Source organism: Poecile atricapillus, chromosome 2, assembly GCF_030490865.1.
Source record: "Poecile atricapillus isolate bPoeAtr1 chromosome 2, bPoeAtr1.hap1, whole genome shotgun sequence".
In the NCBI taxonomy this organism is placed as follows: Eukaryota; Metazoa; Chordata; class Aves; order Passeriformes; family Paridae; genus Poecile; species Poecile atricapillus.
Window position 1 is genome coordinate 55,955,085 of NC_081250.1, and position 25,602 is coordinate 55,980,686.

Consider the following 25,602-nt stretch of genomic DNA (forward strand, 5'->3'; position numbering starts at 1 on the left):
ATTGATTATCTTTGTTCAAAGCACATTAATATATGTTTACCCAAAAGGGACATGCATGGTTGCCTTCCTCCAAAATTAGAAGTAATAAAAGTCTTACTCCAGGATTCAGGTGCAATTGCAGTAGTATAGAATGATGGTAGGATGACTCCTGACATACACATTTGTAAGAAGTGGTCCTGTAAGCACTCCTTACAAATTCTGATTACTAAGTAAAGTGAGAATGAGGATGATCCTACAGAAAGAACATTCCACTTTCACAAATTTTCTCATGAAAAAAATGAAGCAGGCAGAACTCCAACCAAAAGCACCAAAAGGACAGTTGTCTAATCAGAATCAAGACACCTCACTCCCTTTTACTAGAGATTGTTTTAGTAATTGCTATCCTCTTCCTTCTGGGATAAAAAGATTCCTTATTTGAAACTACTTATTATGACTGCTGAAACTCAGAAGTTTAGAAGTGCTGTGTTAGAGACCAGCACTGGACTGGTACAGATCTGGTACACTTGGAAGCAGAGCCCAAGGGTAGAATAGAAAGAAATACTTCAAATATCTCCAATCCTTCCAATCAAAATGAAAACACCAGTAAAACTATCTTGTCTATAAAGAAGGGACAAAATTATTTAAATGTTTGTTCTATCCATTTAAGGGCACAAGTTAAACACCACTCAGACATCAGTTTTTAAAAGTAGAAGGAAGGGGACAAGCAATAACAATTTCCCCTTTATAAACAAAGGTCTTGTGTGAAGTGCAGGTATTTTTGTCAGATTGACCTTAGATATGCGATACCTTAAAGTCAAATTCCTTCAAGACATAATTTAAAATGTTAGTGAAATGCTTGCTTCCTCCTTACAGGAAAGAATCTTTACACATGATGGCAAAGTGATGCCCAGTAAAGCTCCTCCTCCTTACCAGGATATCTCTAAGACAGAATAAACATCCATTCTCTAGTCCTGAGTGCTGCTGACAGTCTACACTGTAGAAATAAAGATGGGAAAAATGTGTGTTAATGTCTTCACAAATGACTCAATCTGGAAGAACAGGTGTGAGGGTCATTGCAAACATCAAGGTGCCCAAGTTTGCTGCAGAGCCAAGCAAAGCTTGAACTTACGAACTTTGGGGGAAAATGCACAGGCTTAATAGACTTATGAATATTAGTTTCTCCACCTAGGATGGGCTTACAGCTAGTTTTAATGGTCATACAGTGTGTGATGGGGGTAGGGGAGGAGTATACATGTTCAAGGGGGAATATTTAGTAGGCAGTTTGGGAAGTCTTTACCTTCCTAGCACCTCAACGCAACGGGGAAAGGAGAAGGCAACATGCAGCTGGGAGTTTAGGATAAAAGGAGGCTGCATCCTCCAAAAATGCAAGAGACCCCATAGGGGCATGGCCTAGTGGTCTCTCTCCCTTCATTTGAATAAAGTTGTGTGACTCCTCTGTCTCCTTTATGGACACTGTCTTTTCACAGCATGACTTTCAGCACAGCAGGGAGTCAAGCAAAACACCCACTGGCTCCCTGCAGCTGTCCACTGAGAAGGGGGGCTTCAGCACGGTGTGGAGAGTATGACTGCTACAGGGTCCTGTGAATGGGAGGACTGGGAAGGTTCCTTAACACAGCACAGAGCAAGCAGACCAAGAAGAGAATAATGCCTTATGACTCCCCACAGATAATCAGGCGACTTTCACTTGCCTTGGCCAAACCAGCTGTCATTTTTCAGATGACTGTCAAGACAATAGAAGGCAAAGAAGTCTCTGAGGGAAGACATCTTCAATATAGCCTGAGAAGAGAGACACTGTAGAGTGTGAGAAGGCTTTGTTACAGTAACCTAGTTCTAGGACTAGTTTCTGGAACCTAGAAATCTAGACCTAAGACAGTTCACTGCATCTTCCCATCCAAGTATATAAAGCCCTAAGTACATATTATCACACTGACATGGTAATCCAGAATAACTCACTTTCCTTTTCAAGTGCACCCACCTGTGCATCAATGCCAATCTGACGGCCTACTGTGCATCTCAAAATTCAGACTATAATACCTGCATTACATCAGTGAGTTTGGTATAGGCAAAACATACACACAATGTGTTAGTAAACACAAATTATAAAGGAGAGCTGTACGCTCCTCTTTTTCACTTCCAATAAGCATTCTATTGCATAGTGTCACAATATTTAATTAGTGTTGGTGTCCCAGGGCTCCTAGCCTTGCTTTCATTAATGCCAAAGCTTCCCCCTGCTGAGCATTGTGCCTTGTCCCCAAACTATCCATACCTACTTTTCTCTCATAACAGACACAAGTCACTATTGTTCTGGAAGATGGAACTATATGAGATCCCCATGAGGGATGTTATCTACTTCATCCGAGTATTCAAGATTTCTCTGATCACAAAACATTGTGACAAATTATGCACACACACACAGTTTCAGCCTTCTACTATGAATTACACAGCTTAAGAACTGCTGCAAGTCCCTATATAGAGGGCCATTCTCACTGAAACACTGTTGGAGGCTGGGTTTTTTCCTTTTCTTTCTCTCATGGAATTTTGTTTCTAAGAGAAAATAACAGCTGGTACTTAAGAGAGACAAAAGAAATGGCCAAGATGGGGGAAGGGTTCAGCTGGCTATTCTCTTACCTGAGGGGCTTCCTCTTGGGAAGGGCAGAGATACTTCGAGATTTTGGCTGGGGGCTGAGGGGCTTGCTTTAGCCCCTAGCTCTCTCACTCTTGGCATCTGAAGAGGACAGCTGAGCTGCTGCTTACCATGGGGAGAATTCACTGCCACTGCAGCACCCAGCCCTGCACTGCTTCTTCCTTACTGTGGGTGAACCTTTGCTCATAGGAGAAGCAATTGAACTGGGAACTTATTAACACACGATCTGATTAGAAAGGACCCACACCAGGAAAATCCAGGACCCTTACCCTCTCCCCCTTCCTGGAGAGTGGATCTCCCTTGATTGGAGTGGCAGCTTCTAAGGAGAAATCAACCTGCCTCTGTGCAGCCCCACTGTTTTCTGCTGCTGCCTTGGGCTTTTGTGCTACACTATAACCCAGCACCCCCTGTCCACACAACCCCTGCAGCCCCTGAGAAGTTTTCTGTTGCATGTTGTTGTTTGCCACCAGTGATTGTACTCTTGCTTCTGCCATCCCAGCTGCAGCTCCGAGGTTCCCGCTATAGTCCATTTCACCATCCAGCCTGCCCATCATTACCACACCAGGGAAATGCAGCCGGGCCCGCGCCACAGCGCCCCCTGCCGGCGCGGGGGAATCATCGCACCCGCCCTGCCTGGCCGGGAGCCACCAGCGCCCCCTGACGGCTGTGCCCGGAACTGCACCGGAGGGGAAAGTGCCTGCGGCCCAGAGAAGGCGTCACTGGGCTTGTGGTGCTGCTTCTTCTGCTGCCCTTGTGGCTGTTTGTCTGCCTTGTTATACAGATATATTCTAGTAAACAGCTGTTACTCCTTTTCCTATATCTTTACCTGAAAGCCCCTTAATTTCAAAGCTATAATGACTCAGAGGGAAGTAGATCATATTTTCCATTCCAAAGGAGGTTCCCTCCCTCCTTGGCAGACACCTGTCTTTCAAACCAAGACACATTTAGTTGCTGCCAAAACATAAAACGAACATTCAAAACTCATCTTATTAGCAAAAGATGCTGGAAGTGAAACATGCCAGTGAAAAGTTTGGCTGAATTAGCTAAGATTTTCTGGAATTCATTATAACACTTGCAGAATCAAAGGAAATAGTTTTCAAAAATACAAAAAATAACATTTTTCTCCCCTTTCCAAAACCCAGCAAATTATGGAGTTGGGTAGATTACAGTGACCCATTTCTCCTACAGCAGACATTAATAACTGCCAGGATTCTAGTGAATTCCTCATTATCCAAAGCCTGAAATACAGAACATATACTGAAACAACCTATGATAAAACAAATACACTCTGAAGCACAAAATCTATACAAGATAGAGTAGCAGAGCCTTGCAGGTCAAGAAATACGCACCAATGTCTTGCAGTTTGGTATCAGTTCTACTGAGGCCGCAACCTTTAACTTCAGTTAATGATTAGTTCCAGTTCTTGCATATGCCGAATATAGTAACATATTTAGTCCACAAATTCTTATAGGAAAAGCAAATGGCCCAAAATGTTGCTATTTTAAATGTTTTCATCTTTCAAGCATCTAAGGTTACTGTCTTTAAAGATAAAAGCCCCCTTTAAGCAAGGAGCTACTCTGTTGTCAAGGAGTAAGCTGTTCCAGGGAGAAAAATCAACCCAAAAAAGGTGAGTCACTCAACAGTCATGCTCAGTTGGCTTATAAAATTTGCCAATAGTTTGTTTTTTAACCTCCTGAGCATGTTTCTACATTTCTCCCATGTGTCCCCCTAAGGGTAAAGTAGTACCTCAAGCCCCTTTGAAATAAGCTTGCCAAGTGAGAACTGGGGCTCACCACCAGCCCTACCCAGAAGTCTGACTATGCATCTTCTGTAAGAACTTTGCAACCAATCCTTTCTGCAGGAGGTTTACAGTCTGTTAAGAACTTCTGTCAAACATTTGGAACCAGGTGACATTGCAATTCCTGTCTGCCCAGAGAGATACAGGAAGACACACAAAAAATGGCAAGCACTGAACAAGCAGGGTACAGAAAAAACATAAAACCTACTTCAGGTTTATCATCTTTGGAGTGTGTCTACACCACTCAACTGAACTGAGCAGTAGCTGCAAGTCAGCCTTAGTTTACATCAAAGGATTCAAAGGTCATAACATACTGGCTTTATGAGTTTCAAAAAGTGGTATAATACAAGAGATCTGAAATGGTTTAAGCTGATGACAAAGGCTGAAGCTTTCTGTTTTCTCTGAATTCCCCTACATTGGACGGCATGAGGGATGGATTTTGGGAGTATTTTATCCAAGGAAACAAACTAAAAAGTGGTTGAGTAAAAGCAGACAACTAATACATCAAGTGCATCTTCTGCTGGACTGCTCAGCAAAACACAGATGAGAGAGGAGACATTTCTTGGTGTGTAAAAACACGGCCACAGAGTTTTGCATCCTGATTCACTGATTTCATTGAATGATCTTATGTATCCAAATCTGGAAACCAGGTTTAGCTAGAGCACTGGAAAGAATCGAGTTATAAGGATTATATAAGGCATACACAGAACCAAAAAAAAACCAACTGATTTAAAACTTGTTTACAGCTTACTGCTTGTAGTAAATCATTTGCACCTTATGGCTAAATTTTCCCTTAAACAAGCTGTTTAAGTTTGTTTAACTAAAGAAACTATGAACTAAAGGAGAAACCGCAGTTAAGCAGTGGCTATTACAGAGGCAGGGAAGATGGGTTTTTTACGCCAATTTCTCTCCTGCAACACTGTGGAGGCCAGTAAACCAGCTGGGATTAAGTTTACCACACTCCCCTGGAGGGACAACCCTAAAGCAACAAACCCCATGGTCATGGAAGAACCATAAAGCCTCCCCCAGAATACACTGTTGCTGTATGTTAATTTTATGTATCCCACTGGCCCTTCCCCTTTGTTCTGTCGCTGTGCTCTCATCTTATTCATTCTGATGTTCTGCCTAACCCCTCACTATCCCTATATAAACCCCTGCTCTCTCTGCCTGAGGATTTCTTCGTACCTTGACCCCTTTCACAGTAGGAGCTCAATAAAGACCTTCCATGGAACCCCATACGAAGACTCTGTCCCTTCCTTCTGCATTGCTTGTGGCTGAAATCACCCAAGAACTGAAATCACTCAGCAGGAACAAGACATGCCTGTGCAGCCAGGACATCTTTTTGAAGACGCTTCTCTGGGAAGGTCATGGCACTCTACCACCTCCACCCACCATGACACACCGCAAGCCACCACCATGCAGCTGCAAAACTCTGAACTTGGAACCTTTGTTCAGAAAATTTTTCCAGCCACATCCAGACACATACACTCAAATCCCGTTTGACACTGCCAGACTCCCAGAACCTTCTAGAAAGATGACTGTATATACCCAGAATTCCTCCTGGACAAAGTACTGGAGTGTTTACTGGAAGAATCAGGGTTATAAACCCCCCAAATTTTGATGCCTATTCATGCTTCCATCTCCAATGGACTCGGACTGCATATTGCGACCACGGATCGTGACAATTCCCCCCAGCCACATCACTGAAGCCATGGGTGGTGACAGATCTCTCTTTTCCTCTGTTTTTCAAATTTTCCTCTCTTGGGGTGATCATACACTTCAGAATGGCTACAATACCCCTTCTCAAATCCATTTTCTACTTAAGGTTTCAAAGCAGCTCTAATAAAATTTGTTGCTGTATCACTTACTTACTGTTGTTTCGCTTTAATCTACCCCCAGGGATCCCTTTAACAACAAACTTGGCTGTCTTGCCTCGGAGGTGGGTCACAGCATTATCTTAAACAGTATTTCTAGATAGTTTTCACTACATAAGCAACACATGAATTTGGCTATTTTATATAATTGAGAATATGTTATATACATTATACATACAATATTTATACATAATATAGAATATCTATAAAATGCATATTTGAGAAAATACCAACCTTCAGCTTGTGAAGCTGGTGATCGTGCCCACTTCTTGATGCAATTCAGGTGGAATACATGGTAACAATTCTGACAGCTCCACACTGGCGCTACTATTCGGACCACCTCACAGCATACCATGCACTCATACTTCTCAGTGGTCAGCTGTTCAATCAACGACCCTGCAAAAAAATATATTACTCATGTTTAAAAGAACAGCTAGCTGAGAAATGAAACTCAGATTAAATTCCAAGATTTCATTTAAATTATAGCAAAACTTATTTTACCTCTGTGGCTATAAATAAGGTACTAGTTTATACCTGGAAGATTCCAGTTTGATACTTTTTTTTTGATATGCATTTTTTTAGCCTCAGAGCAGGAAGAAGGAGTATAAGATTCCTATTGAAGTGGCAATGCAAATTCCACTTCGACAAATAGCAGTTACGCTGATCTTACGAATTAATAGTTTTATCACTAGCAGAAGTTTGAGATTTTACTCATCACTTCATATGGGAAATTCATCTTTGCATGCACTTGAAACCAAAAAGATGAAAGCCCTTAAATACAGAAATCTCTGCTAAAATTACAGTTAATTTCCATCCTTAAGTATTCCCAGGAGATGACACAACAAATATTAACAGCAAAGGACCTGGATTATGGGAATAAGCCCTTTATAAAATGAGTGCTTTAGGAGTGGCATTACTGGGAACAACAGTCAAAGGACAGGGTCTTTTGAGCCATATTAACAAATGTGAAAATTTGTTAATAAAATTTGCTTTGAAAATAAAGCAAGAACCCACATTAAAGTCAAAACAGCCTGATGTGCAACCATAAGAAAGGCACCACATAAAGCTTAGTTTCTGTCAGATTAATTCTCACCTATCAAGGTAAGACTATCAAATGTGCCTTAGAAATCCACAGGATTTTGAAATATATTAACTACAAGTGTACAGTGTAAAAATGTACCATTTTAAGATTGTGCCAATACAAGTGTCAGAGACTGAAATGTTATGGTTTATGGCTTAAACATTTTCATGAAGGACTTTTGTCTATTATAGCAAATTGCATAACAAAAACTGCATGGAAGACCACTGCACCCTGAATGGGGTCTCTGCACTGAGGCCCTCAACTGTGAGTTAAACTGCCTAAGGGACAGAGATAAGAAAAGTAACATTGCTGTTCAAAGCAGCTGGGAAATGATGGTTAAGACTGGAAGAGCAAGCATCCATGGCAGGGATATTCAGAAGTTTTGGAGGCTCTAGCCCCAGGTTTATCTGCTACCAGACTTGCACAGATCCCGACATCAAACAGGACCAGAAGAGGTTTTGGATGTGCGGCATAGCCTCTAGTCTGACGCAGTGAACACCCATCCACTGCTGTGCAGCCTTGCCCAACTGCAGGGCCCCCCATCCGGGAAAGCCACATCTACCAGACAACCATGTGACTGACAGCAGAAGGGATGCCATGGCCCATCAAAGGCCCACTCCAAGGGGTCCCCAGACCCTGCATCAGAGAGCACTGCACGTGATGCAACACGATGCAACGGATCCACAGTCTTGCAGGTGACAATGTCAAATCTGCCCCCTCAGGAGAGGCACCTGGGCATTCTCACCTGGCCCATGATTAATCCACTGGATTCTATACATTTCAGCAGGGGACCCTCACCATCAAGACCAGAGGGAGGGGAACAACAAGATGTCACTGGAACCCATGGAGGGGTGATATGTTTCTACTTAGTCTGTCTCTGTCACTCTCCCTGTTCTTTCCTCCTGGCCCCTTTTTTTTTATTTCTTTATTTCTTTTCTCTTTCTTTCTCTTTGTCTCTTTTCCTATTAAGTAAAATATATAATTTTTTTAATAATATCTAACCTCATTTGTGTTTTAATCTCATTTTTGGGAATATTCAAACCTAAGTACGTTCAGCTTTATTCACAGAGAATGCCCTTCGCTCCTCTGTGATTAGACCAGATCACAACAAGGAAAGTTCAAATTCATAATGAAGGAAATACAAAGAAAAAAAAAAGTTTAAAAAAATAGAAAAAAATTACTGTCAATTCAAAATCTGCTTGTACCACATGTGACTGCAAGCAAGCCCATGGCTTGCAAGTGTTAACACTGTGCCCTCCTCAATACAATTTTCAAGTTTCTAGCCCTCCTCCATGAAGCCTCACAACATTTAGGACTAACAGTCATTTCTACTTGTTATCCCATAATTATTATCTGCTGTAAAGGAAGATCCTCATATAAAACACCTCTTTTCTCCCCAAGACTAAACCTATACCATGCTCAGAAACTGTAGGTGTCCCAGAAATAGTTAAAAACCCACAATCCTAGTTCCCTGAAAACAGTGGCAGACAGTGTTTCCAAAAGAGCTCCCAAATAAAGCACACAAATAAAGTTCTATTTTGGTGGGAGAAGTTCCTTAAGTTCCCTCAGAAAGACTCTTATCTTCCTGCTTATTGCTTGTGATGTTTTCCATTTAACAATAATGCTGGGAAAAAGACTGATGTATCTTCAATTTTATGATTCAAATAGAACCCAGGAGCAGGACATTTAATTTATTTAGGTTAGAGAAGATCAAGAAAAATCTTGATCCTCCTAAGAGAAGAAAATTTCCAACTAGACATATCTTATGCTTCCTGATTATGCTATTACTTTCTCAGCTGTGAAATAGGAAATACTAAGAAGGAAAGTCTACAATAGATTTGATATCACAGTTAAGATAACTGGAACTAGTCTACCCATCTCTATCATTCTGTGCCGCAGAAGATAAGGTTGATATGCTTTGTAAAAAACCAAATAAATAAAATTCTTGGTGTTTCTCTGTTGCTTCTGAACATTTAGGCCTCTTAACACTTAGTGCTTAAGCTTATGCAAAACAGTAAGACTAAGCTACCTAAGTTGTTGAAACAGAAACCAGTATGATAGCACTGAAGAGATTCAGCTGATTTCCATTTAATGTTTTCAGTCACTAATGGTATGTGTCAGCATAAAATTCATTCAGACAGCCAAAAACTGGGTCTGGTTCACACTGTCAACAGCATATGTTTCTATTCTCAAACTTCCAAAAATAGTATCCAGATACTGCCTCTATTTCTAATTACCTTTTGAGGTGGCAGCTAATGCTTTTTGTCTTTGTTATATATTCTCTGTATTCTTCACACAGATATTTGGAGCTCTGTAGCCTATTACTGCATTCATAGCTAGTTTTCCCAGTACTTTTCCCTGCCCTGGCAGGCAGAAAGACAAAACACATTCCAAGACCCCTATGCTATCTTGGTTTTCCTTAGAAACAAAGCTTGAAAAACAGCTCTTCGAGATACATCTTCATCAACAAGGTTCAGTTCCATCTGAAGGGGAAGGATTTAGAAGCGGCTTGAACTAGGGGTGAATTGCATCACCACTTGTGCTCCTAATTGGTGATTTTTGTTGATTGTGCTAATTTACTAAACTTATAAAACTATATGCACCCCTGGGGCTGGCTTTTGTGGCATTTTCCATATTTGCCCCTGGAGGCCTCCAGTAAAGACCAGTTTTTATATTACCTCCTATACTAATAATATCTCAGAAGCATGTGCTGTTTCATTTATAGGTTCTCTAAGGCACCAAGGTGCAGAAAAAAAGCACATAAAATTCAGTTATGAATAGAATACTGTTTCTCTGTCTGGCATTCTCCTACTTTTACATAAAACATGTGAAGACCTATTCTGCAAGTCAGTTTCAGCATAGCCCTTCTCAAGCCCCATTGCTTAGAATGCTCAGAATTTTACTCCCACAACATACACATTTTAATATGGTACCTGACTAGGTCATCATTTGCAGTTTGGTATCAAAAGAGAAAAAAACTTTAAACAAAATCTGTCCTTCTCTAGTAAACTTACAGAATTTGTTCCCACTAAGAACCATGCATTTACATTTAATTCTACCCTCTGAAACCAATACCAATTTAATGTGAAATAATAAGCCTCTTCAGGTACTCAAGGCAGGAGCTGAAGACTCTTTAAATTATTCAAGATCATATCTTTCATATAGGAATCCAGGACAGTCTCAAAAACTTACCTGTATGAGTTTCTTTGTTTTTTGGTACGTCACTTTGCTTTTTCCAGTACTGGGTCCAGCTGAAATGAAGTGAAGGTACTTGATCCCCCTTTAGCAGAAACTTTCTTCCATTGAACCTGAGAGACTCAGACAACTGATGTCTGGTTTCACTGGCCAAGTTATCATCATTTTTGTGAGCAACAAGTTCTTTCTTCCTTTCATTTTTATCTTTTGGAGTATATGCAACAGAAGACTTCTTACCTACTTTTGTATTTTTACTATGGTGAGAATCATGTCTTTTCTGACACTCCTTCTCTACTGGGGGCTTATTCCACACAGGCTTCCGGGGATATCTTTTGTTTACGTTATTGTAACCTTTTTGCTCGTCCCCACTTCCAAAAGGCGCATCACAGAATGCCTTTCCAACAGATGATTCTGAAGAGTCAGACTGTGTCAAATCCAAAGATGGAAAATTTTCAAACAGCTCTGCTTTCTGTTTAGAGCTCACTCGCTTTTCACGGTCGTGTATCTGCTTTCCCTTTTCCCTGAAACCTCTGCCAGATGTATGCATCAGATGTGTCTTCTTTGGCTTTGCCCCTCTGCTATCCGCATTAGGTACCTCCCTATCGCTCTCTGAGGAGAGAAAATCACTGTATCCTCTAGGAGGTGCTCTTCTACCAGGTACTAGTGCAGCATCTGAAATTCCTGGACCTGCAGAAGCATCAGTAGTACTTTGCCTTATCTTATTTCTAGCACATGTGCTATCATTTCTTAATCTGTGCAATCTCTGGCTTTGCAAACTGCGATTCTTCAAACTTTTACTGTTACCAAAATATTGGTGGAAGTCTTCAGAATTCCCATATTGAGTTTCTGGATTACAAAAGCCACGATGCTTTGTGGAAGAGCTTTCATAATCTGTACCTCTTTCAGAAGACAGATTAGGGTTTGGTAAATTACTTCTACTCTGATTACTGTTAGAGTCTTTTCTATCTTTATTTACCCAGTTTATATCTGTAGGTTGTCTTTCTCCAGGAATGGAATCAGCAGCATCAGGACTGAAATTTAATGTACCTAAAAAATAAATTAAAAAAATACAAATTCATGAAACTTAAGCAGTAAATACTTCTTTTCAACCAAATTACCATGCATGCAGAGGTCCAGAAGTTCAATGAATCCCACACTTGATGGAACAACTGCAAACAAGGGTCCAGAAACTAGAACTGAATCATACAGTGCTTTGTAGAAGCCTTCTTGTCCTGTCATCTTTACAGAAGGACTGTGATGACACAGAGTTAAGAATATCAAAAAAAAAAGGTGAAGGAAAACTTTTGAAGCAGTACAAGATATTCAAGTGTGATAATGAGTGTTTAATATCTAAATTTTTTCCTAGCATGTTTACATACATACAAGAACCTGGAAAAAAGGGGTCCTTTAAATAGAGTGTCTACATCTGAGTTTTGAATATTATACAAAACTTTGAATATAAACTAAAAGTATCAGTAGCAAATACCTGCATTAACTCTGATTACCCTGTTCTACAAACAGACATATTAAATGGCACAGGGCAGCAGTGTAAAATTATTTTTTCTGAGGCTATCAACATGAACCATGCTTCTACTTCAGAGGTCTTCTTTAATTTCAATGTCTCTATATAAAAGAAAGAGAAATCCTATGTTGCTCAATTTCCTGTAACATTGTGACAGTAGTGCCTGCCTGAAACAGAAATTAGGTGAGTATCGGGGATAGTTTAATTGGCTGTGGCATGTTGATTAAATCTTACACAGTAATGTAAAAAAAAAGTAGCTTATAAAATCACATGGAGGTAGTGCCCATTTTACTGGTTGGGTAGGTTACCTCACATGGTAGGGCAGAGTGCAGTTTATTCCAATTCAAACAAAATAATCAAGTACTTAGGCCATGACTTAGGCCAAGAGACTCTCCAAAAGGCTAATGCAATCTAGGTTCCTGAACTACCTACTACTTTTTCAATAAAGATTGTGGAAATTAACATTTTGAAGGGAAAAATAAACCAGAACACTTCAAGGCACTAACATACTCTTTTTTTTTTTTTTTCCATGAATTTGATTTGCTTTCAAGTGAAAGAAGTTTATCATAAAACTCTAGGAATGGTCACAGCTGCAATGTGAAAGCTGGCAGCCAAAGGAAAAAATGTAACATATGGCTTTGTGGAAGTGAAACTTTAACCTTAATAAAAATTAAGAAATTAAAATTACATTTTACGATATTTTAACCACATAGCCTAATTAATACTTTCATTTTTAAAGAGAAGTTGAAATTACTTTGTGTTTTTTTGTCTTAGCAAAAACTGTATTATATATTATTTATATAATATATATACTATAATTCAATATTATCTCTATTTACTATATCCATATAAATTAACATTACAATGTTACATCACAAAATAGTATATATTATTAATATAGTATATTATATATTATTATATGCCACTCAATACAGCATTATATGTTATATATAAACTAGATACAAATGGCAATTACAAATAGTTTGGGGTTCTTTAAGCTGAAATACTAACCTGATTTTGAGAGAACAGAATGAGAAGACCAGACAGAAGTCTGGTCTTGAAAAGACTGAGTTAAGAATCAGTCGTAACTCAGGCAAAAGATAAGTAGAGATGCAGGGGCTGATCTCTTCTTCTCGGTACCCAGTGCCAGCACATGTGGGAACGGTTCAAAGCTGTGACCCCCAGGGGGTGGAGACTAGGGGCAGGGAGGTGTTCAGACTTGACATGAGGGGACACTTCTTTGCCAAGAGTGTGCTCAAAACCTTTAACAGGCCTTCCAGAAGGGTGGTCAATACCCCCTGTCTGCTAGTCTCCAAGAGGCAACTGGACACTCTTAATACGCTTCACCTTTTGGTCAGCCCTGAAGTGGTCAGGTCTGGATTCAATGACCATTGCAGGTCCCTTCCAGCTGAACTATTCTTTCATTAGGACTGCAGACCCTACTAGGTACCAACATTAGGCTTATAAATTTCAGAGAATCTGAACCGCAAGCATCTTCCCTAGAAACATTCTATTTTTCTCAGCATATGTATCCTGTGCAAAGAACTGACAATATTGTTGTTTTAAAGTCTATTTTATTTTCTACAGCTACGCTTACTTTCTGTTCTCCCAGGGTTTTGCCAGTTTTTTTTTCTATCACTAAAAAAGAGCAGTACAATTATAAAGTATGGTTCTTTTACACTATGATGTTAACAGCACTCATTCAGTATAGACTACTTAAGTTCCACACATTTTGATTTGAAAACAGAATGCAATCCTGTAATTACAGAATGCAATCCTATGATTACATGTAAAGCTTATTTGAAACAACACATTTTATTAGCTGTTTAAAGTTTTCTTTTGTATACTCTAAAGTCTGATGTATAGCTAAAGATTAATAAAAACAGGTTTTGCAAAACCCACACAGCTTGCCTCTAAAAAGCATATTCTATTTTTAAAGACCACTCTTTTCTTTGGTTATGAGATGTGGTATATGAAACAAATGAAGGAATTACAGTCAGATTGACCTTTGAGCATGGCCTCCAAGAAATCTAACCAGGATTTGAAATGTAACTGTTGAAGTAATATTTTCAATGCACTTTTCAAATAATCTATTAAATCTGCAGAAAAAAATATGAACTGGGATTCAGATATTTATTCCCAAATATTAATAATTCGTTAGCACTTTTTAAATCAGTAAGATACCTATTCTTGCTGTCAGCTTCTGCATAATGAAGAAAATTCCAGAGTGGTAAATTCTACTAAAACTGATTTCTGTCTGCCAAGACAAGAAACTGCAAAATAAATGTACAAATGTAATAATTAAGTAGCTATCACTGGGTGAAATTGTCTCTGACATGCTTAAACATACATAAACAAAAATTCAAAGCAAAAGGGATGCCCCAAAGCTAAAGTCCAGCCTGTATTTTTATAAAATAAACACAGGATAACACAGTACCTTTGGAAAAAGCTTCTATATTGTCTCACCTCTGTGCCTGGAAACATCATGGAACAGATCCTCCTAGAAATTATGCTAAGGTACATGAAGGACAGGAGGTGATTTGCCAGCACAGCTTCACCAAGGACAAGTCCCACCCAAACAACCTAATGGCCTTCTATAATGGAGTGACTAAATAAGTGGACAAGGGAAGGGCTACAGATATTATTTATCTGGACTTCAGTGAGGACTTTAATATGGTCTTCCCCAAGATCCTGCTCTCTCAGAGAAATGGGTGGACTATTAGGCAGACAAGAAATTGGCTAGAAAGTCACATCCAGAGTAGTGGTCAACAGCTCAGATGGACATCCATGACAAGTGGTGTCCCTCAAGGGTCTGTATTGCAACCATTGCTGTTTAATACCTTCATTAATTATACATAGTGGAAGAGATACATTGTACCCCTGGCAAACTTGCAGATGCTACCAAACTGAGCAGCGCAACTGACACACCTGAAGGATGGGATGCCATCCTGAGGGATCTGGACAAGCTCAAGAAGAGGCCCACAGCAATCTCATGAGGTTCAACAAGACCAAGGGCAAAGAAAGCACTGCACCTGGGTCAGGGCAACCCCCAGTATCAATAGAGGCTCGTGGATGAACAGATCAAGAATGGCCCTGCTGAGAAGGACCTGGAGAATGAGAGGCAGACATGACCTGACAACACATGTTCACAGCCCCAAAGTCCAACTTTTTCCTGGGCGGCATCAAAAGAAATGTGGCCAGCAGGTCAAATGAGTTGATTCATCCCCTCTACTCTGCTCTGAGTACTCTGCACCTGGAGTGCCGCATCCAGCTATGAGTCCCTAGCACATGAAGTACATCAACTAGTTGAATTGAAGCAAGTGTGGAAGAGGCCACCAAGATGGCTGGAAGGATGGAGCATATCTCCTGTGAGGAAAGGCTAAGAGACTTGGATTTGTTCAACCTGGAGAAGAGGCTCCAAGGTGACCTAACAGCAACTTTCAAGTGCCTGAAGGGAGCCCACAAGAAAAAGGGATAGTGACTTTTTATAAAGGCATGTAGTGACAGGACAAGGGGGTCTGGCTTCAAAATGGGAGAGGAGAGATTTAGGTCAGATATGAAGAAGAAACTCTTTACTGTGACAGTGGTAAGGCACTGGAACAGGTTGCCCAAGGCAGTGGTCACATCCTTGGAAGTGTTCAAGGCCACACAGGATAGGGCTCTGAACAAGCAGGTGTAGTGGAAGATGTCCCTGCCCTTCAGAGGGGAGCTGAAACTAGATGACTTTTAAGATCCCTTCTAGCCCAAGCCAACCTGTGGTTCTATGATTTTAAAATTCCTAGGAACTTTGGTTTGAATTAGAATGAAGCCCATGAAAATCATATGGTTTCATGCCTGTTCTGCCCTAACATTAAACCCCTTCAACATTAAGTGTTGACAGAGCCAGAATGCCCTGGGCTTCAGAAAGACAATTTGATGACACATTTAAAAATATGAAGCAAATTAATAAGCACTCATCTCATTTTAACAAGTATAAGCTCATCTTCAAAAACAGAGTTTATACTTGGGAACAGTACAGCCAATAGCTTAGGTACTTTTTTTATGAATACATTAAGAATGACATTTGAAAGTGCCACTTAAAGACATTATGTCTAAGTGACATATTTTAGAACAGTTTCATGGTTTCAGGAAGCTATAAATCAATTAGATTTTAAAGAACCATTAAATAATGTACTTTCATTAGTATGAAGTCGATAATCAGAAACAAATATAAGAGAGAAAAAAATATATTGACAAAGTTAATGTGAAAAAAATATAATACAGTCCACAGAACAGCCCCTTAGGCATCAGAGTTAGTACTTATTTATTCTTAAATTAATTCAGCTTTATCTCCCAGACCAGAAGAACTGATTTCCTTCTGAAGTTTCCTATCAATACAAAACTGGAATGAAACAAACAATACTGAATATTACCATTGTTTCTGAATGGAGTTCAGACATCTTTTAACTGACTGCTTTTAATTAAATACCCATAAATTCAGCCAAAAATAGTGCCTTGCACTGTGTGCAAAAATAGCTTCTTCAGTGCTGTGTGCTTGGCTCCACAATGCAAAAGGATATAAAAATATCAGGTGTCCAAAGGAGGACAACAAAGATGGTATAAGGACTAAATTACATGAGGAGGAGCTGAAAATACTAGCTTTGTTGAGCTTGGAGGAGACTGAAGGGTCTCCTTCAAGGGAGAAAGGGAGACCTTTTTGCTGCCTACAGTTTTCTCACGAGGGGAAGGGGAGAGGCAGTTGCTGATTTCTTCTCCCCAGTGGCCAGTGATAGGATGTCAAGGAAAGCTTAAAGTTTGGTCACAGAGAGGTCAGATTGGATAATATCAGGAAAAAAACTTTAATTAAAGGGTGCTCAAGTACTGGAAAAAGCTTTACAGGAAAGTGGTCATGACTCCAAACTTTTCAGTATTCAAGAACTGTTTTAATAATGCACTTAGATATCTGATTTAATTTTTAGATTGCCCTGTGTGATGTCAAGCATTTGACTCAATGACTCTTGTGAGTCCCATTCCAATCAGAATATTCTGTTAATAGTTGTTCTATTTACATACTGCCCTTCACCTATAAGAGAAAGCTAATTTCAGGATGGATGTCTTTAGTTTTAAAGCAATTCAAATAACCTATTCTTTCACCTAAAGATAGATGACAGTAGAATGTGCACACAACAATCTATTTGTGTCAGCATTACATATATCCAGACAAGAGATGACTCAGTCAACTGCACACGAAGCGCAAGTTACATGGAAGACACTCCCTGCAGCTCTTAAAATGCCTCTATTAAACAGTACAACAATCCAAAAAAACAAAAGCAAAACCCCAAAAATGAACAAACAGAAAAAACAAACATAAAATGAATGGTGCATTATGGAAATCTGACACTTTCCCCATAGCACTGGAAGCTTTAAACCAGACTACCAAGTTTATATTTTCTGTCTTCTCTTATCACTTTATACATTCACCTACAGCATCTTATTTTCAAGATCACACAGATTCAGGATCAAAATGTTGAATTTCTTCCTAAACAGGAGTTACATTGTTTCAAGTTTAATGACACAAGCAAGTGCAACCCATTTCCAGGCAAAACAATCTGCATGCCCAAAACTCATCATTTATTTCAATTCACAGTCTTAGATCATGCCATAAAAGATATGCTCCCTTCCTACAACTCTTGACGAAAATTATTAGAGACTAACATGCAAAATCAGCTTATTCACAGAATAACAGAATGGCTCATTTTGAGACTTATAAATCTTCTAGTCCAAAAATCCTGCCCAAAATAGGTCAGTTGCCCATAACTGTAACCACCGGGATTTTGAGTATCTCCAAGGACAGAGAGGCCATAACCTGAGTAACCTATTCCAGTGTTATTACCATTCTCACAGTAAGAAGGCTTTTTCTTGTGTTCAGCTGGAATTTTGTGTGTTTTGTACCTGTGACCTCTTTCCTTTAATTTAATGCCACTAAGAAGAATCTGGTTCCATATTCCTTATTCCCACCCTTTCAGATTTTGTACACAGCACTAAGATCACTCTGAGATCTCTTAAGACTACACAGTTCCAGCTGTCTCTACCTCTCCTCATGTGAGGGATGCTCCAATTCCTTAAACATCTTAATGACCCTTTGCTGGACTCACTCCAGGGGCGGCCTCATCTCACCTTTTCTGCAAAGCTATTTTCCAGCTAGTTAGTCCCCTGTGTATATTGGTGCACAGTGTGGTGTTACTGTCTTTTTGTGCTATTGTCCAGTTTCATGTCCAATTCAGGGCATCCACACTTCAAATGGAACTTTAAAGTTTTAGCCAGCCCATTTCAAGAGGATATGGGGAGAGAACCTGAAAATAGGATTTTGTCATAAGTAGTTTCATCATCTTAACAAAAGGACCTACTACAGAATGGATTTTACATATGTAAAACAAATACATTCAAAGTTTTCACTTTTCTCTTCCTCCTTACAGTAGGCTACTCAATGCTTTATAGCAATTCCCTGATTATCTTCAGCTTAATGATGCATTGTACCATGTATAACACCCAGCTGTCCTTATGATGGAAAAAAAAAATGAAACTACATTCAACAGCAATTACAGCAACTGATGGGAAAAATCCATTAACAGCTATTAAATACAATACACTCATCCCTTCTAGGTGCACAGGGACCTAAACTAGAGAGAAGCATCAATGTGAACAATTATTATACAATTGCCTTGCTTCTTATAGTCTTTCTTTTTGTCTTTTATAGTAATTTCCTGGGTCTCAATAATTCTTCGCTATTGACAAAATATCCTGGATGGGCAGCAGATCTGCACTGACCCAAAACTGTCACTCTTTGACCCCCTGTTCTACTCTGAGAGCAGAAACATCTTTCAATTTTAAGCTTTCAAAATCAGACATCTGCTCTATCCATGAAGTTGCAGTGCAAAACCCAGTTTCCACTCTAATTCTGCACAGGTACAACTCAAAACTTACCTATGAGATTTTTCTTGAGAGCACAGTAAGTATTACCACAAAAAATGAACCAACCCCAGAACTTAATCCCAAGTAACAATATCTGTGTTATTTTAAGTATTATAAGGCATTCTACTGCCTTATAATATACTTCTATTATAAGTAGAAACGGTGTCCCATCCAGACTAATCTACAGCTTTACAGTAAAGCATTTTTTAGCCCAATATACCTAAGACTCTTTATTCCAATACATATATACTATACAAAATATTTCACAATCAGAGTTGACCTGCAGACTAGCAGCATGAGAGATAGACAAGAAGAAATTTGACTGCAGCAGCTTTACTGAAGCTAGGTCTCTCCTCTCAGTACCATGCCCCAGACCATTTCACTTCTGTCAAGGCAGTTTGTGGACCCATTCTCATAGCAACAAAAAATGAACTCAAATAACTTCTCCATCATGATAGCCAGGCTACCAAGAACAGGGGATGCTATTAAGGGCATTGGCTGTTGATAATCTGAATTAACATCAGCATGCTGCAAAAGTAGAAAATGATACTTTCTTCTACACCCAAAACACAAAAGCCCAGGATTCCCCCTGACAGAAACCAAACAAATCTGTGAACAATAAAATTAGTCAGCTCATCAATTGACCTCAATGTGACATTGATTACTGGAGAAGGTCTACCTGGACCACAATAAAATTAAGCAACAAGATGGAAAAACTAAGTAAAATTAATTACTCTCAGCAACAGTGTTATTTCTAGATACATACTCGTGACAAAATTACATAAGGATTCTTGTATTCTTAAGTACCCGGAATACAGGACAAATAATTAAATGCAAGGCTGAAATACCGCTATTGAAAGGTTTCCTCCCCACTCCTCAGCAACCACAACCAATAAAGCTAAAGTTAATCTGAACTCACATCATACAAGTAAGCAGGGCACAACAAAAGAGAAAGTGCTTTCTTGCATGTTGCCCTCAACCCCTGTCCAGGCCGTGTCCCTAAGATGCTCTCCATCCGTGAGCCCCTGCCAAGATCCCTCTGAGCACGCAGCACCTGCTCTAAGCAGTAACCTCCTGCACGTCCAAGACTTCTACTCAGAGAACCTTCTGAGATCCCTCAAAAAGCTGCGATTTTACTGCAGCCCGTGGGCCTGAGACGTTGTCACTGTCACTGCTCTATGCGGGCAGCCTGAAACCTGTGTTTCAAGGACATGGGTGGGCAGGGAGCAGACAGGCTTTCCATTAACCAAGCTCTTCTCTATGTATTTTCTCTAGCGGTACCAGAAACCTTACATTCGTTTGTCACATACCAGGAGTAAGCACGCTCCTCCTCGGTAAAAGTTCTTCCTACGGGGCCCTGCGGCACCGGCGAGCCCGGCCATTTTGGGCGCCACAGGCGCCTCCAAGTCGCGGCGGGCAGAGGCGGGGCAGCCGCAACAGGTGGTGCCGCAGCCCGCACAAGCCAGCGGCCGGCGGCGACCCCTGGGCGCCACTTTCTGCCCACTAGTATCGCTAGGGAGCCGTGACTGCTCCTGCCCTTCACTGCGCCCACCCAATCCTGCGGTGCCCCTCCGCAGTCCCCCTCCCCCAGCGCGGCAGCCACGCTCACCTGAGCCGGGCCGCGCCTCCGCCATGCCAGCGCTGGCCCCACTCCGCGGCCCGGCGTCCCCGCTGCCGCGCACGCGCAGGCGCCACCAGTTGAGCCTTCTGCCTCCGCGCGCAGCCGCACCGCAGCCCCCAGCGGAAGGGCGGAGCCGAGCGCGAGGCGGGAGGGGCGGGGCCGGGGGCGGGCGCAGCGCGGGCGCGGCCCCTGAGGGCGGCGGGGGGTTGGGTCGCGTAGCGCTGCGAATCCGGCAGCGCTGCTTTTCCTGCGGCCGGAAAGAACTGGCAGTGGGAAAACTCATTTGATAGTGCAAAGGGGGAAGAAGGGAAGACTGACAGCGAGAAAGAAATGCTAGCTCTGGCAGTAAATTGACCTTTGGTTTGGTAATCGGCTTGCCTCCAGCATTTCAGAGCCCGGCTGAGCGGGCCAAGAGCAGGAGGGTGGGTACAGGACAGCTCGGCTCTCTGTCTCAATAAATAAAAGAGGTGCTTTCTCTAGGCACAGGGTAGAAAGCAGGGAAGGAGGTAGCAGAGACATAAAAAACCTCCACACAAGTATTCTCATACTACAGCTGGTGCTGCAGACGAATCTTGTGCTCCAGCTACAAATATTCCACAGAACTGCATGATTCGTCATACTGCGGGTTTCAGCACCAGTGTTTAACTATTTTATGATTCACACCTTCCTGCAGAGGTTTGCAGTGCCATGGTTACAGTACATCTGCTGAACAGCTCAGAGGCCTTACAGAGCTGCTGATTTTTACCGAGACTGCAGAGAAAGTTCATAGTTCCACAACATCAGCAACTCTGAAGAAAGACACCTCGGGAGCACTGCTGCGCACAGCCTGTCTGCGTTTTGACCTCCGCACCACACCCTCCTACTGAAATTCTCCGTTCAAAGTTCCACCTGCTGCTTAGTACCACTGTTCATAGTGGTCAAAGTTCATGGCTTTAGAGTCCTTGAAGAACTTGTGGGTTATTGCAGAAACACTAGCTACTGAAATGTCCCCCAGACTCCTGCCATTGCTGCAAAGGAAACTTGCAAACCAGTATGGCAACAGCCTTATGAACATGCTACATGGTTTGCCATGCATTTTGGGTGTATTTGAAGTGCTTTGCTGTATGCAAACACGGTGATCGTCTACGGTTACAAAGAAAGGTATGTGTCAGTGGCATCCTTTCAGAGATGGTGTATGCATTTTCCTGTTGCTGTCAAGAAACTTGCATTAGTCCTCTAGTTCCCATAGACTTCTCTGTCACTACTGTAAAGATGTGGCCATAATATTCACGTAGAACTACTACAAAATTTCAACACTGCTTTTCATAAATACCACAGCACTACAGTACACAGTGCACTTCAGTATGCACATTCTTTTTTTGTTATAACCAGGTGTTGTGGTTTTAAACTAGTAACAAAAATTACTTATTTTTTGTTGTGAGATATGGATTAAAATAAGAGCAAAACAGGCTTAAAACTTAAAAGGAATAAAGACATAGTTTAGTTTATTAACAAACTAAATAACAAATAACAAATAATAAACTAATAACAAATATTAATAGTTTATTAACAAACTATTAGAATAAGAATACTAAAATAAACTTCCAGAAAACTCCCATCAGTCACCAGTAGCTTCAACTTCCCCTTTTTTTACTCGGTCTTAAATGTGAAGCTACCCCATGACACCAGGAAACCAGTCACTGCCTGGAAAGCACTAAGGAGATTTTTCTGTATTTTTCTGCTGCAGAATTGCTAATGGTTAAATCTATACAGGTTTTCCTTTGTTCTCCCTTCTCCTTTTTTATCTGAACAGCTTGCTTTTTTCCCCTTTCCTGTCTTAAATTTGCATTGGGTCCATTCCAGCCATTCCTGATAGCCTAACTTAACTGCCCAGCATTTCTCTACAAGCGTCTGCTCTTATTTTCTTCTTTAGTTTGGCCAAAATAGCCCTTAATCTTTTCTTCATAATTTCTTCTTTTCACTTCAGGGATAGAGAAAAGGATCTCCCTACCATATCATAAACTCTCTCTTAAAACATATATTTTGTTTCTAATTTGCCATGCTTGAATATTTATCTTTGATCTTTTTGCCATTTATCACTCATTTCTTTGCTCAGTGGCTGCTTCTTTTCATCTGAATAGTATGGATGTAGCAGGGACAGCTGCTCCATGTGGAAGACAGAACTAGGAGCTGAGTCAATAAATTCAATACCTGAGCAAGAAGAGCAAAGCTGGTTCACCAACAGCCCAGGCAACAGGCCAGGTTGGCATGCAAGCCTGTAGTGACAGGGCAGCTCAAGACAGAAGTCAAGACAGTGAGTAAAAGTCAGAGAGGTTAGGCACAAGCATACCTGCAACATAGTTCAGGCAGAAAGAAAGAGAGCAGGGGTTTTAAAGCAGTGAGGGAAAGAACAAGGGACAGGCATCCTTTGAAGTTGGTGTGAGCTCATCCAGACAAATGCTCGGGATGTCAGGAGAAGGGAGAGATGTACTCGGGGCTCTTACAGTCGTCTCTCCTACATGCAGCAGGGATGACAATAAACAGCCTTGCCTTTCAGGGGAGAGGGGGGACACAAGGCAGGGAAGCAGAAGGACGAAAAACCCTAGCCTAGGTCTGTGTCAGTGTGCATGCTAAGGAGGACAAATCTCTAATAGAAACACACTCACTCCTGAGCTGTCATCATGGTATAGTCATTTCTAAAAACCAGTCAGTTCACGGTGAGGTCAGTGACTGCTCACTACATGCCTTGACATGAGGTCAGCAAGGCTGTCATGATGAGGAGATTCTGGTGAGGTGGATGAAATGGACTACAGCCAATAAACAACAAGTCTATATATTCAGCATGTGTCTCCTGCACACACATAATACCCTTTTTACAAACTATTCCCTGGAGTTCCTGATTTTTAAAGAGTCTGTTCCTAGGTGTTTCCAAATGCCATTGGGGTTACAATCCCTGCAGCCAAGAGCAGTAGTTAATTACAGTACTGGGTACACCTCCAGAAGGCAGGGGAGAAGTTATAAGGTGCTGCAGGCACAGTCAATTGCAGCACACAGCGATGCTCTTTCTCCTTTGTTCTTTCCTTCCTTACATAAAGCCCTTATGGACAAGCAAAAAAAAAAAAAAAAAAAAAAAAAAGTCATCCACCAATATGTGCTTGCATTTTAAAAAATGCCTGTTGCTGGGAACAGCTTTTTAGATGCATCCTTCCAAAAGCTAAATTTGGGCATAAAATTGAAAATAGAATCCAAACTTGTGACAGATAAAAAGTAAACCACACCATAAGACAGTCTAAAAGAATTTGAGGAACAACTTGCATAAGGAATTAAATCTAATAATAATCCCCTTTCAAACACTTCAGGCATTGGCTGTCTGCCCAACAGACTGCAGTACCAGGAAAACTGAAAGAAATTTGAAAGAGCATACAAAAAAAATAACAGAAAATCTAAATTAATTCTTTACATCTGTGTTCACTACAGCAGAGATGGATGAGATTCCCAAGCCAGCTCTTCTTTTTTATGTGGGGACTTACTAGGGGTTATGTCTTGAAAGATTCCATATGTAACATATAGGGTATGGAACATACAGGCAAACTTAATAATAAATCACAAAGACCAGACAGTATATAACCAGCAATTCTAAAAGAATTCAAGAGTGAACTACAAACTGTCCTGAAAAACCTCTAGTACAAAACTGATTTGGTAGCAGAAGGCAGCTACAGCTGACTCTTGAAGGCTGATTTTAAAAGAATGCCATAAGAAATCTAGAAAAGTACAGTCCTGATGTGCATAGCAGGAAATTTATTGGAAACTGTAAAATAGATTAGAATTGGCAAGCATATGCATAAAGATATTATAACAGAGATGAGTCATAAGGGCTTTTATAAAGGGAAGAACTGCCTCACAATTTCACAATCCTAATGACATACTTATTAGTCCCTCATAGCTAAGGGAGATAGATCCTAGAATACTGACCATGGATTTCTGGAAGGAATTTGGAGAGGTCAGTCATCAAAAGCTCTTAAAAGTTACGCTGCCAAGTAAGCAGGGGTAAATAACTGAATGAAAGACAGGAAATAAGACAGTAAATAGCCCTTTTTTTTCTGGATCCACAGGAAGAGGAGGTAATCCATAGATTACAAGGAAGTGTTTTGGAACCTGATCTGTGCAACATATTTCTCAAGGACCTGGAAATGGCACTGTCAGAGTCTTCTGACAGTGCAGGGTTATTTAGGGAAATATAGGCAATGGCAGGCTGAGAAGAACTGCAAACAGAAGAATCTTTGAGTACTGGATATATGTGCAAAAAGATGGGATTTAGGGAGGGTCACTATAAAGCAGGGCATGTGGGAAGAAACTATTCCACCTTCACATTTAAAATGAAGAGCCTTGAATTGTTACAAGTCAGGTAGTTAGTTATATGAAAATACCTTACCTATGCTCAGTAGTGTAAAAATGAAGAAACTCAAATTATTAAACTTTGCTAAGATAGGAGTAAAGAATAAGTAGAGATAACACCACAACAGTGATTGATAAATGTTATACACAAACTTGGGTCCTTCTTCTCAGAGAACACAGAAACAGGGAAAGGACTTTGAGAGGTGACTTAGAATTAAGGATCATTTGGAGTCTTGGCCAGGAAGCAGTGACAGAGAGTAAAATGTAAAAATAAAAGAAGTTAAACTGCACTTAAACAACCAAACATGTTTGAAGCTGAAAACCATAATGGTAGGGTACTAATAACATGGTACTACTAACAGAATGGCCAGTTTGGTTTGAGAAATCTGAGTGTCTGTAAAAAGACAGTGGCCCAGATGGGAGTTTCAGACATGACTTTTCAGATGTTGAAATTCTGTAGCCACTTCTGATTTCTGATTTTCACAAGCTGATCCTGCCTTTGCTCATGGTGTCCTAGATGCTAACTGTGTTTTTCCTGCTTA

General features: G+C 40.6%; 1 protein-coding gene across 4 annotated transcripts in view; it reads right to left on the reverse strand.

Moving 5' to 3' along the window:
- Positions 1-20,796, reverse strand: part of NFX1 (nuclear transcription factor, X-box binding 1) — a 75,763-nt gene extending 54,967 nt beyond the window's left edge. For all 4 annotated transcript variants that reach the window (XR_009276856.1, XM_058831764.1, XM_058831763.1 and 1 more), the window contains exons 1-3: positions 20,675-20,796; positions 10,590-11,639; positions 6,551-6,712 (exon numbers count right to left, since the gene is read on the reverse strand). Coding sequence is in view for 3 of the 4 variants with exons in the window: in XM_058831764.1 (XP_058687747.1) it covers positions 6,551-6,712; positions 10,590-11,639; positions 20,675-20,699 (1,237 nt within the window). In the remaining variant the exon portion in view is untranslated. The remainder of the gene's footprint in view (positions 1-6,550; positions 6,713-10,589; positions 11,640-20,674) is intronic.
- Between the last annotated feature and the right edge of the window lie 4,806 nt (positions 20,797-25,602).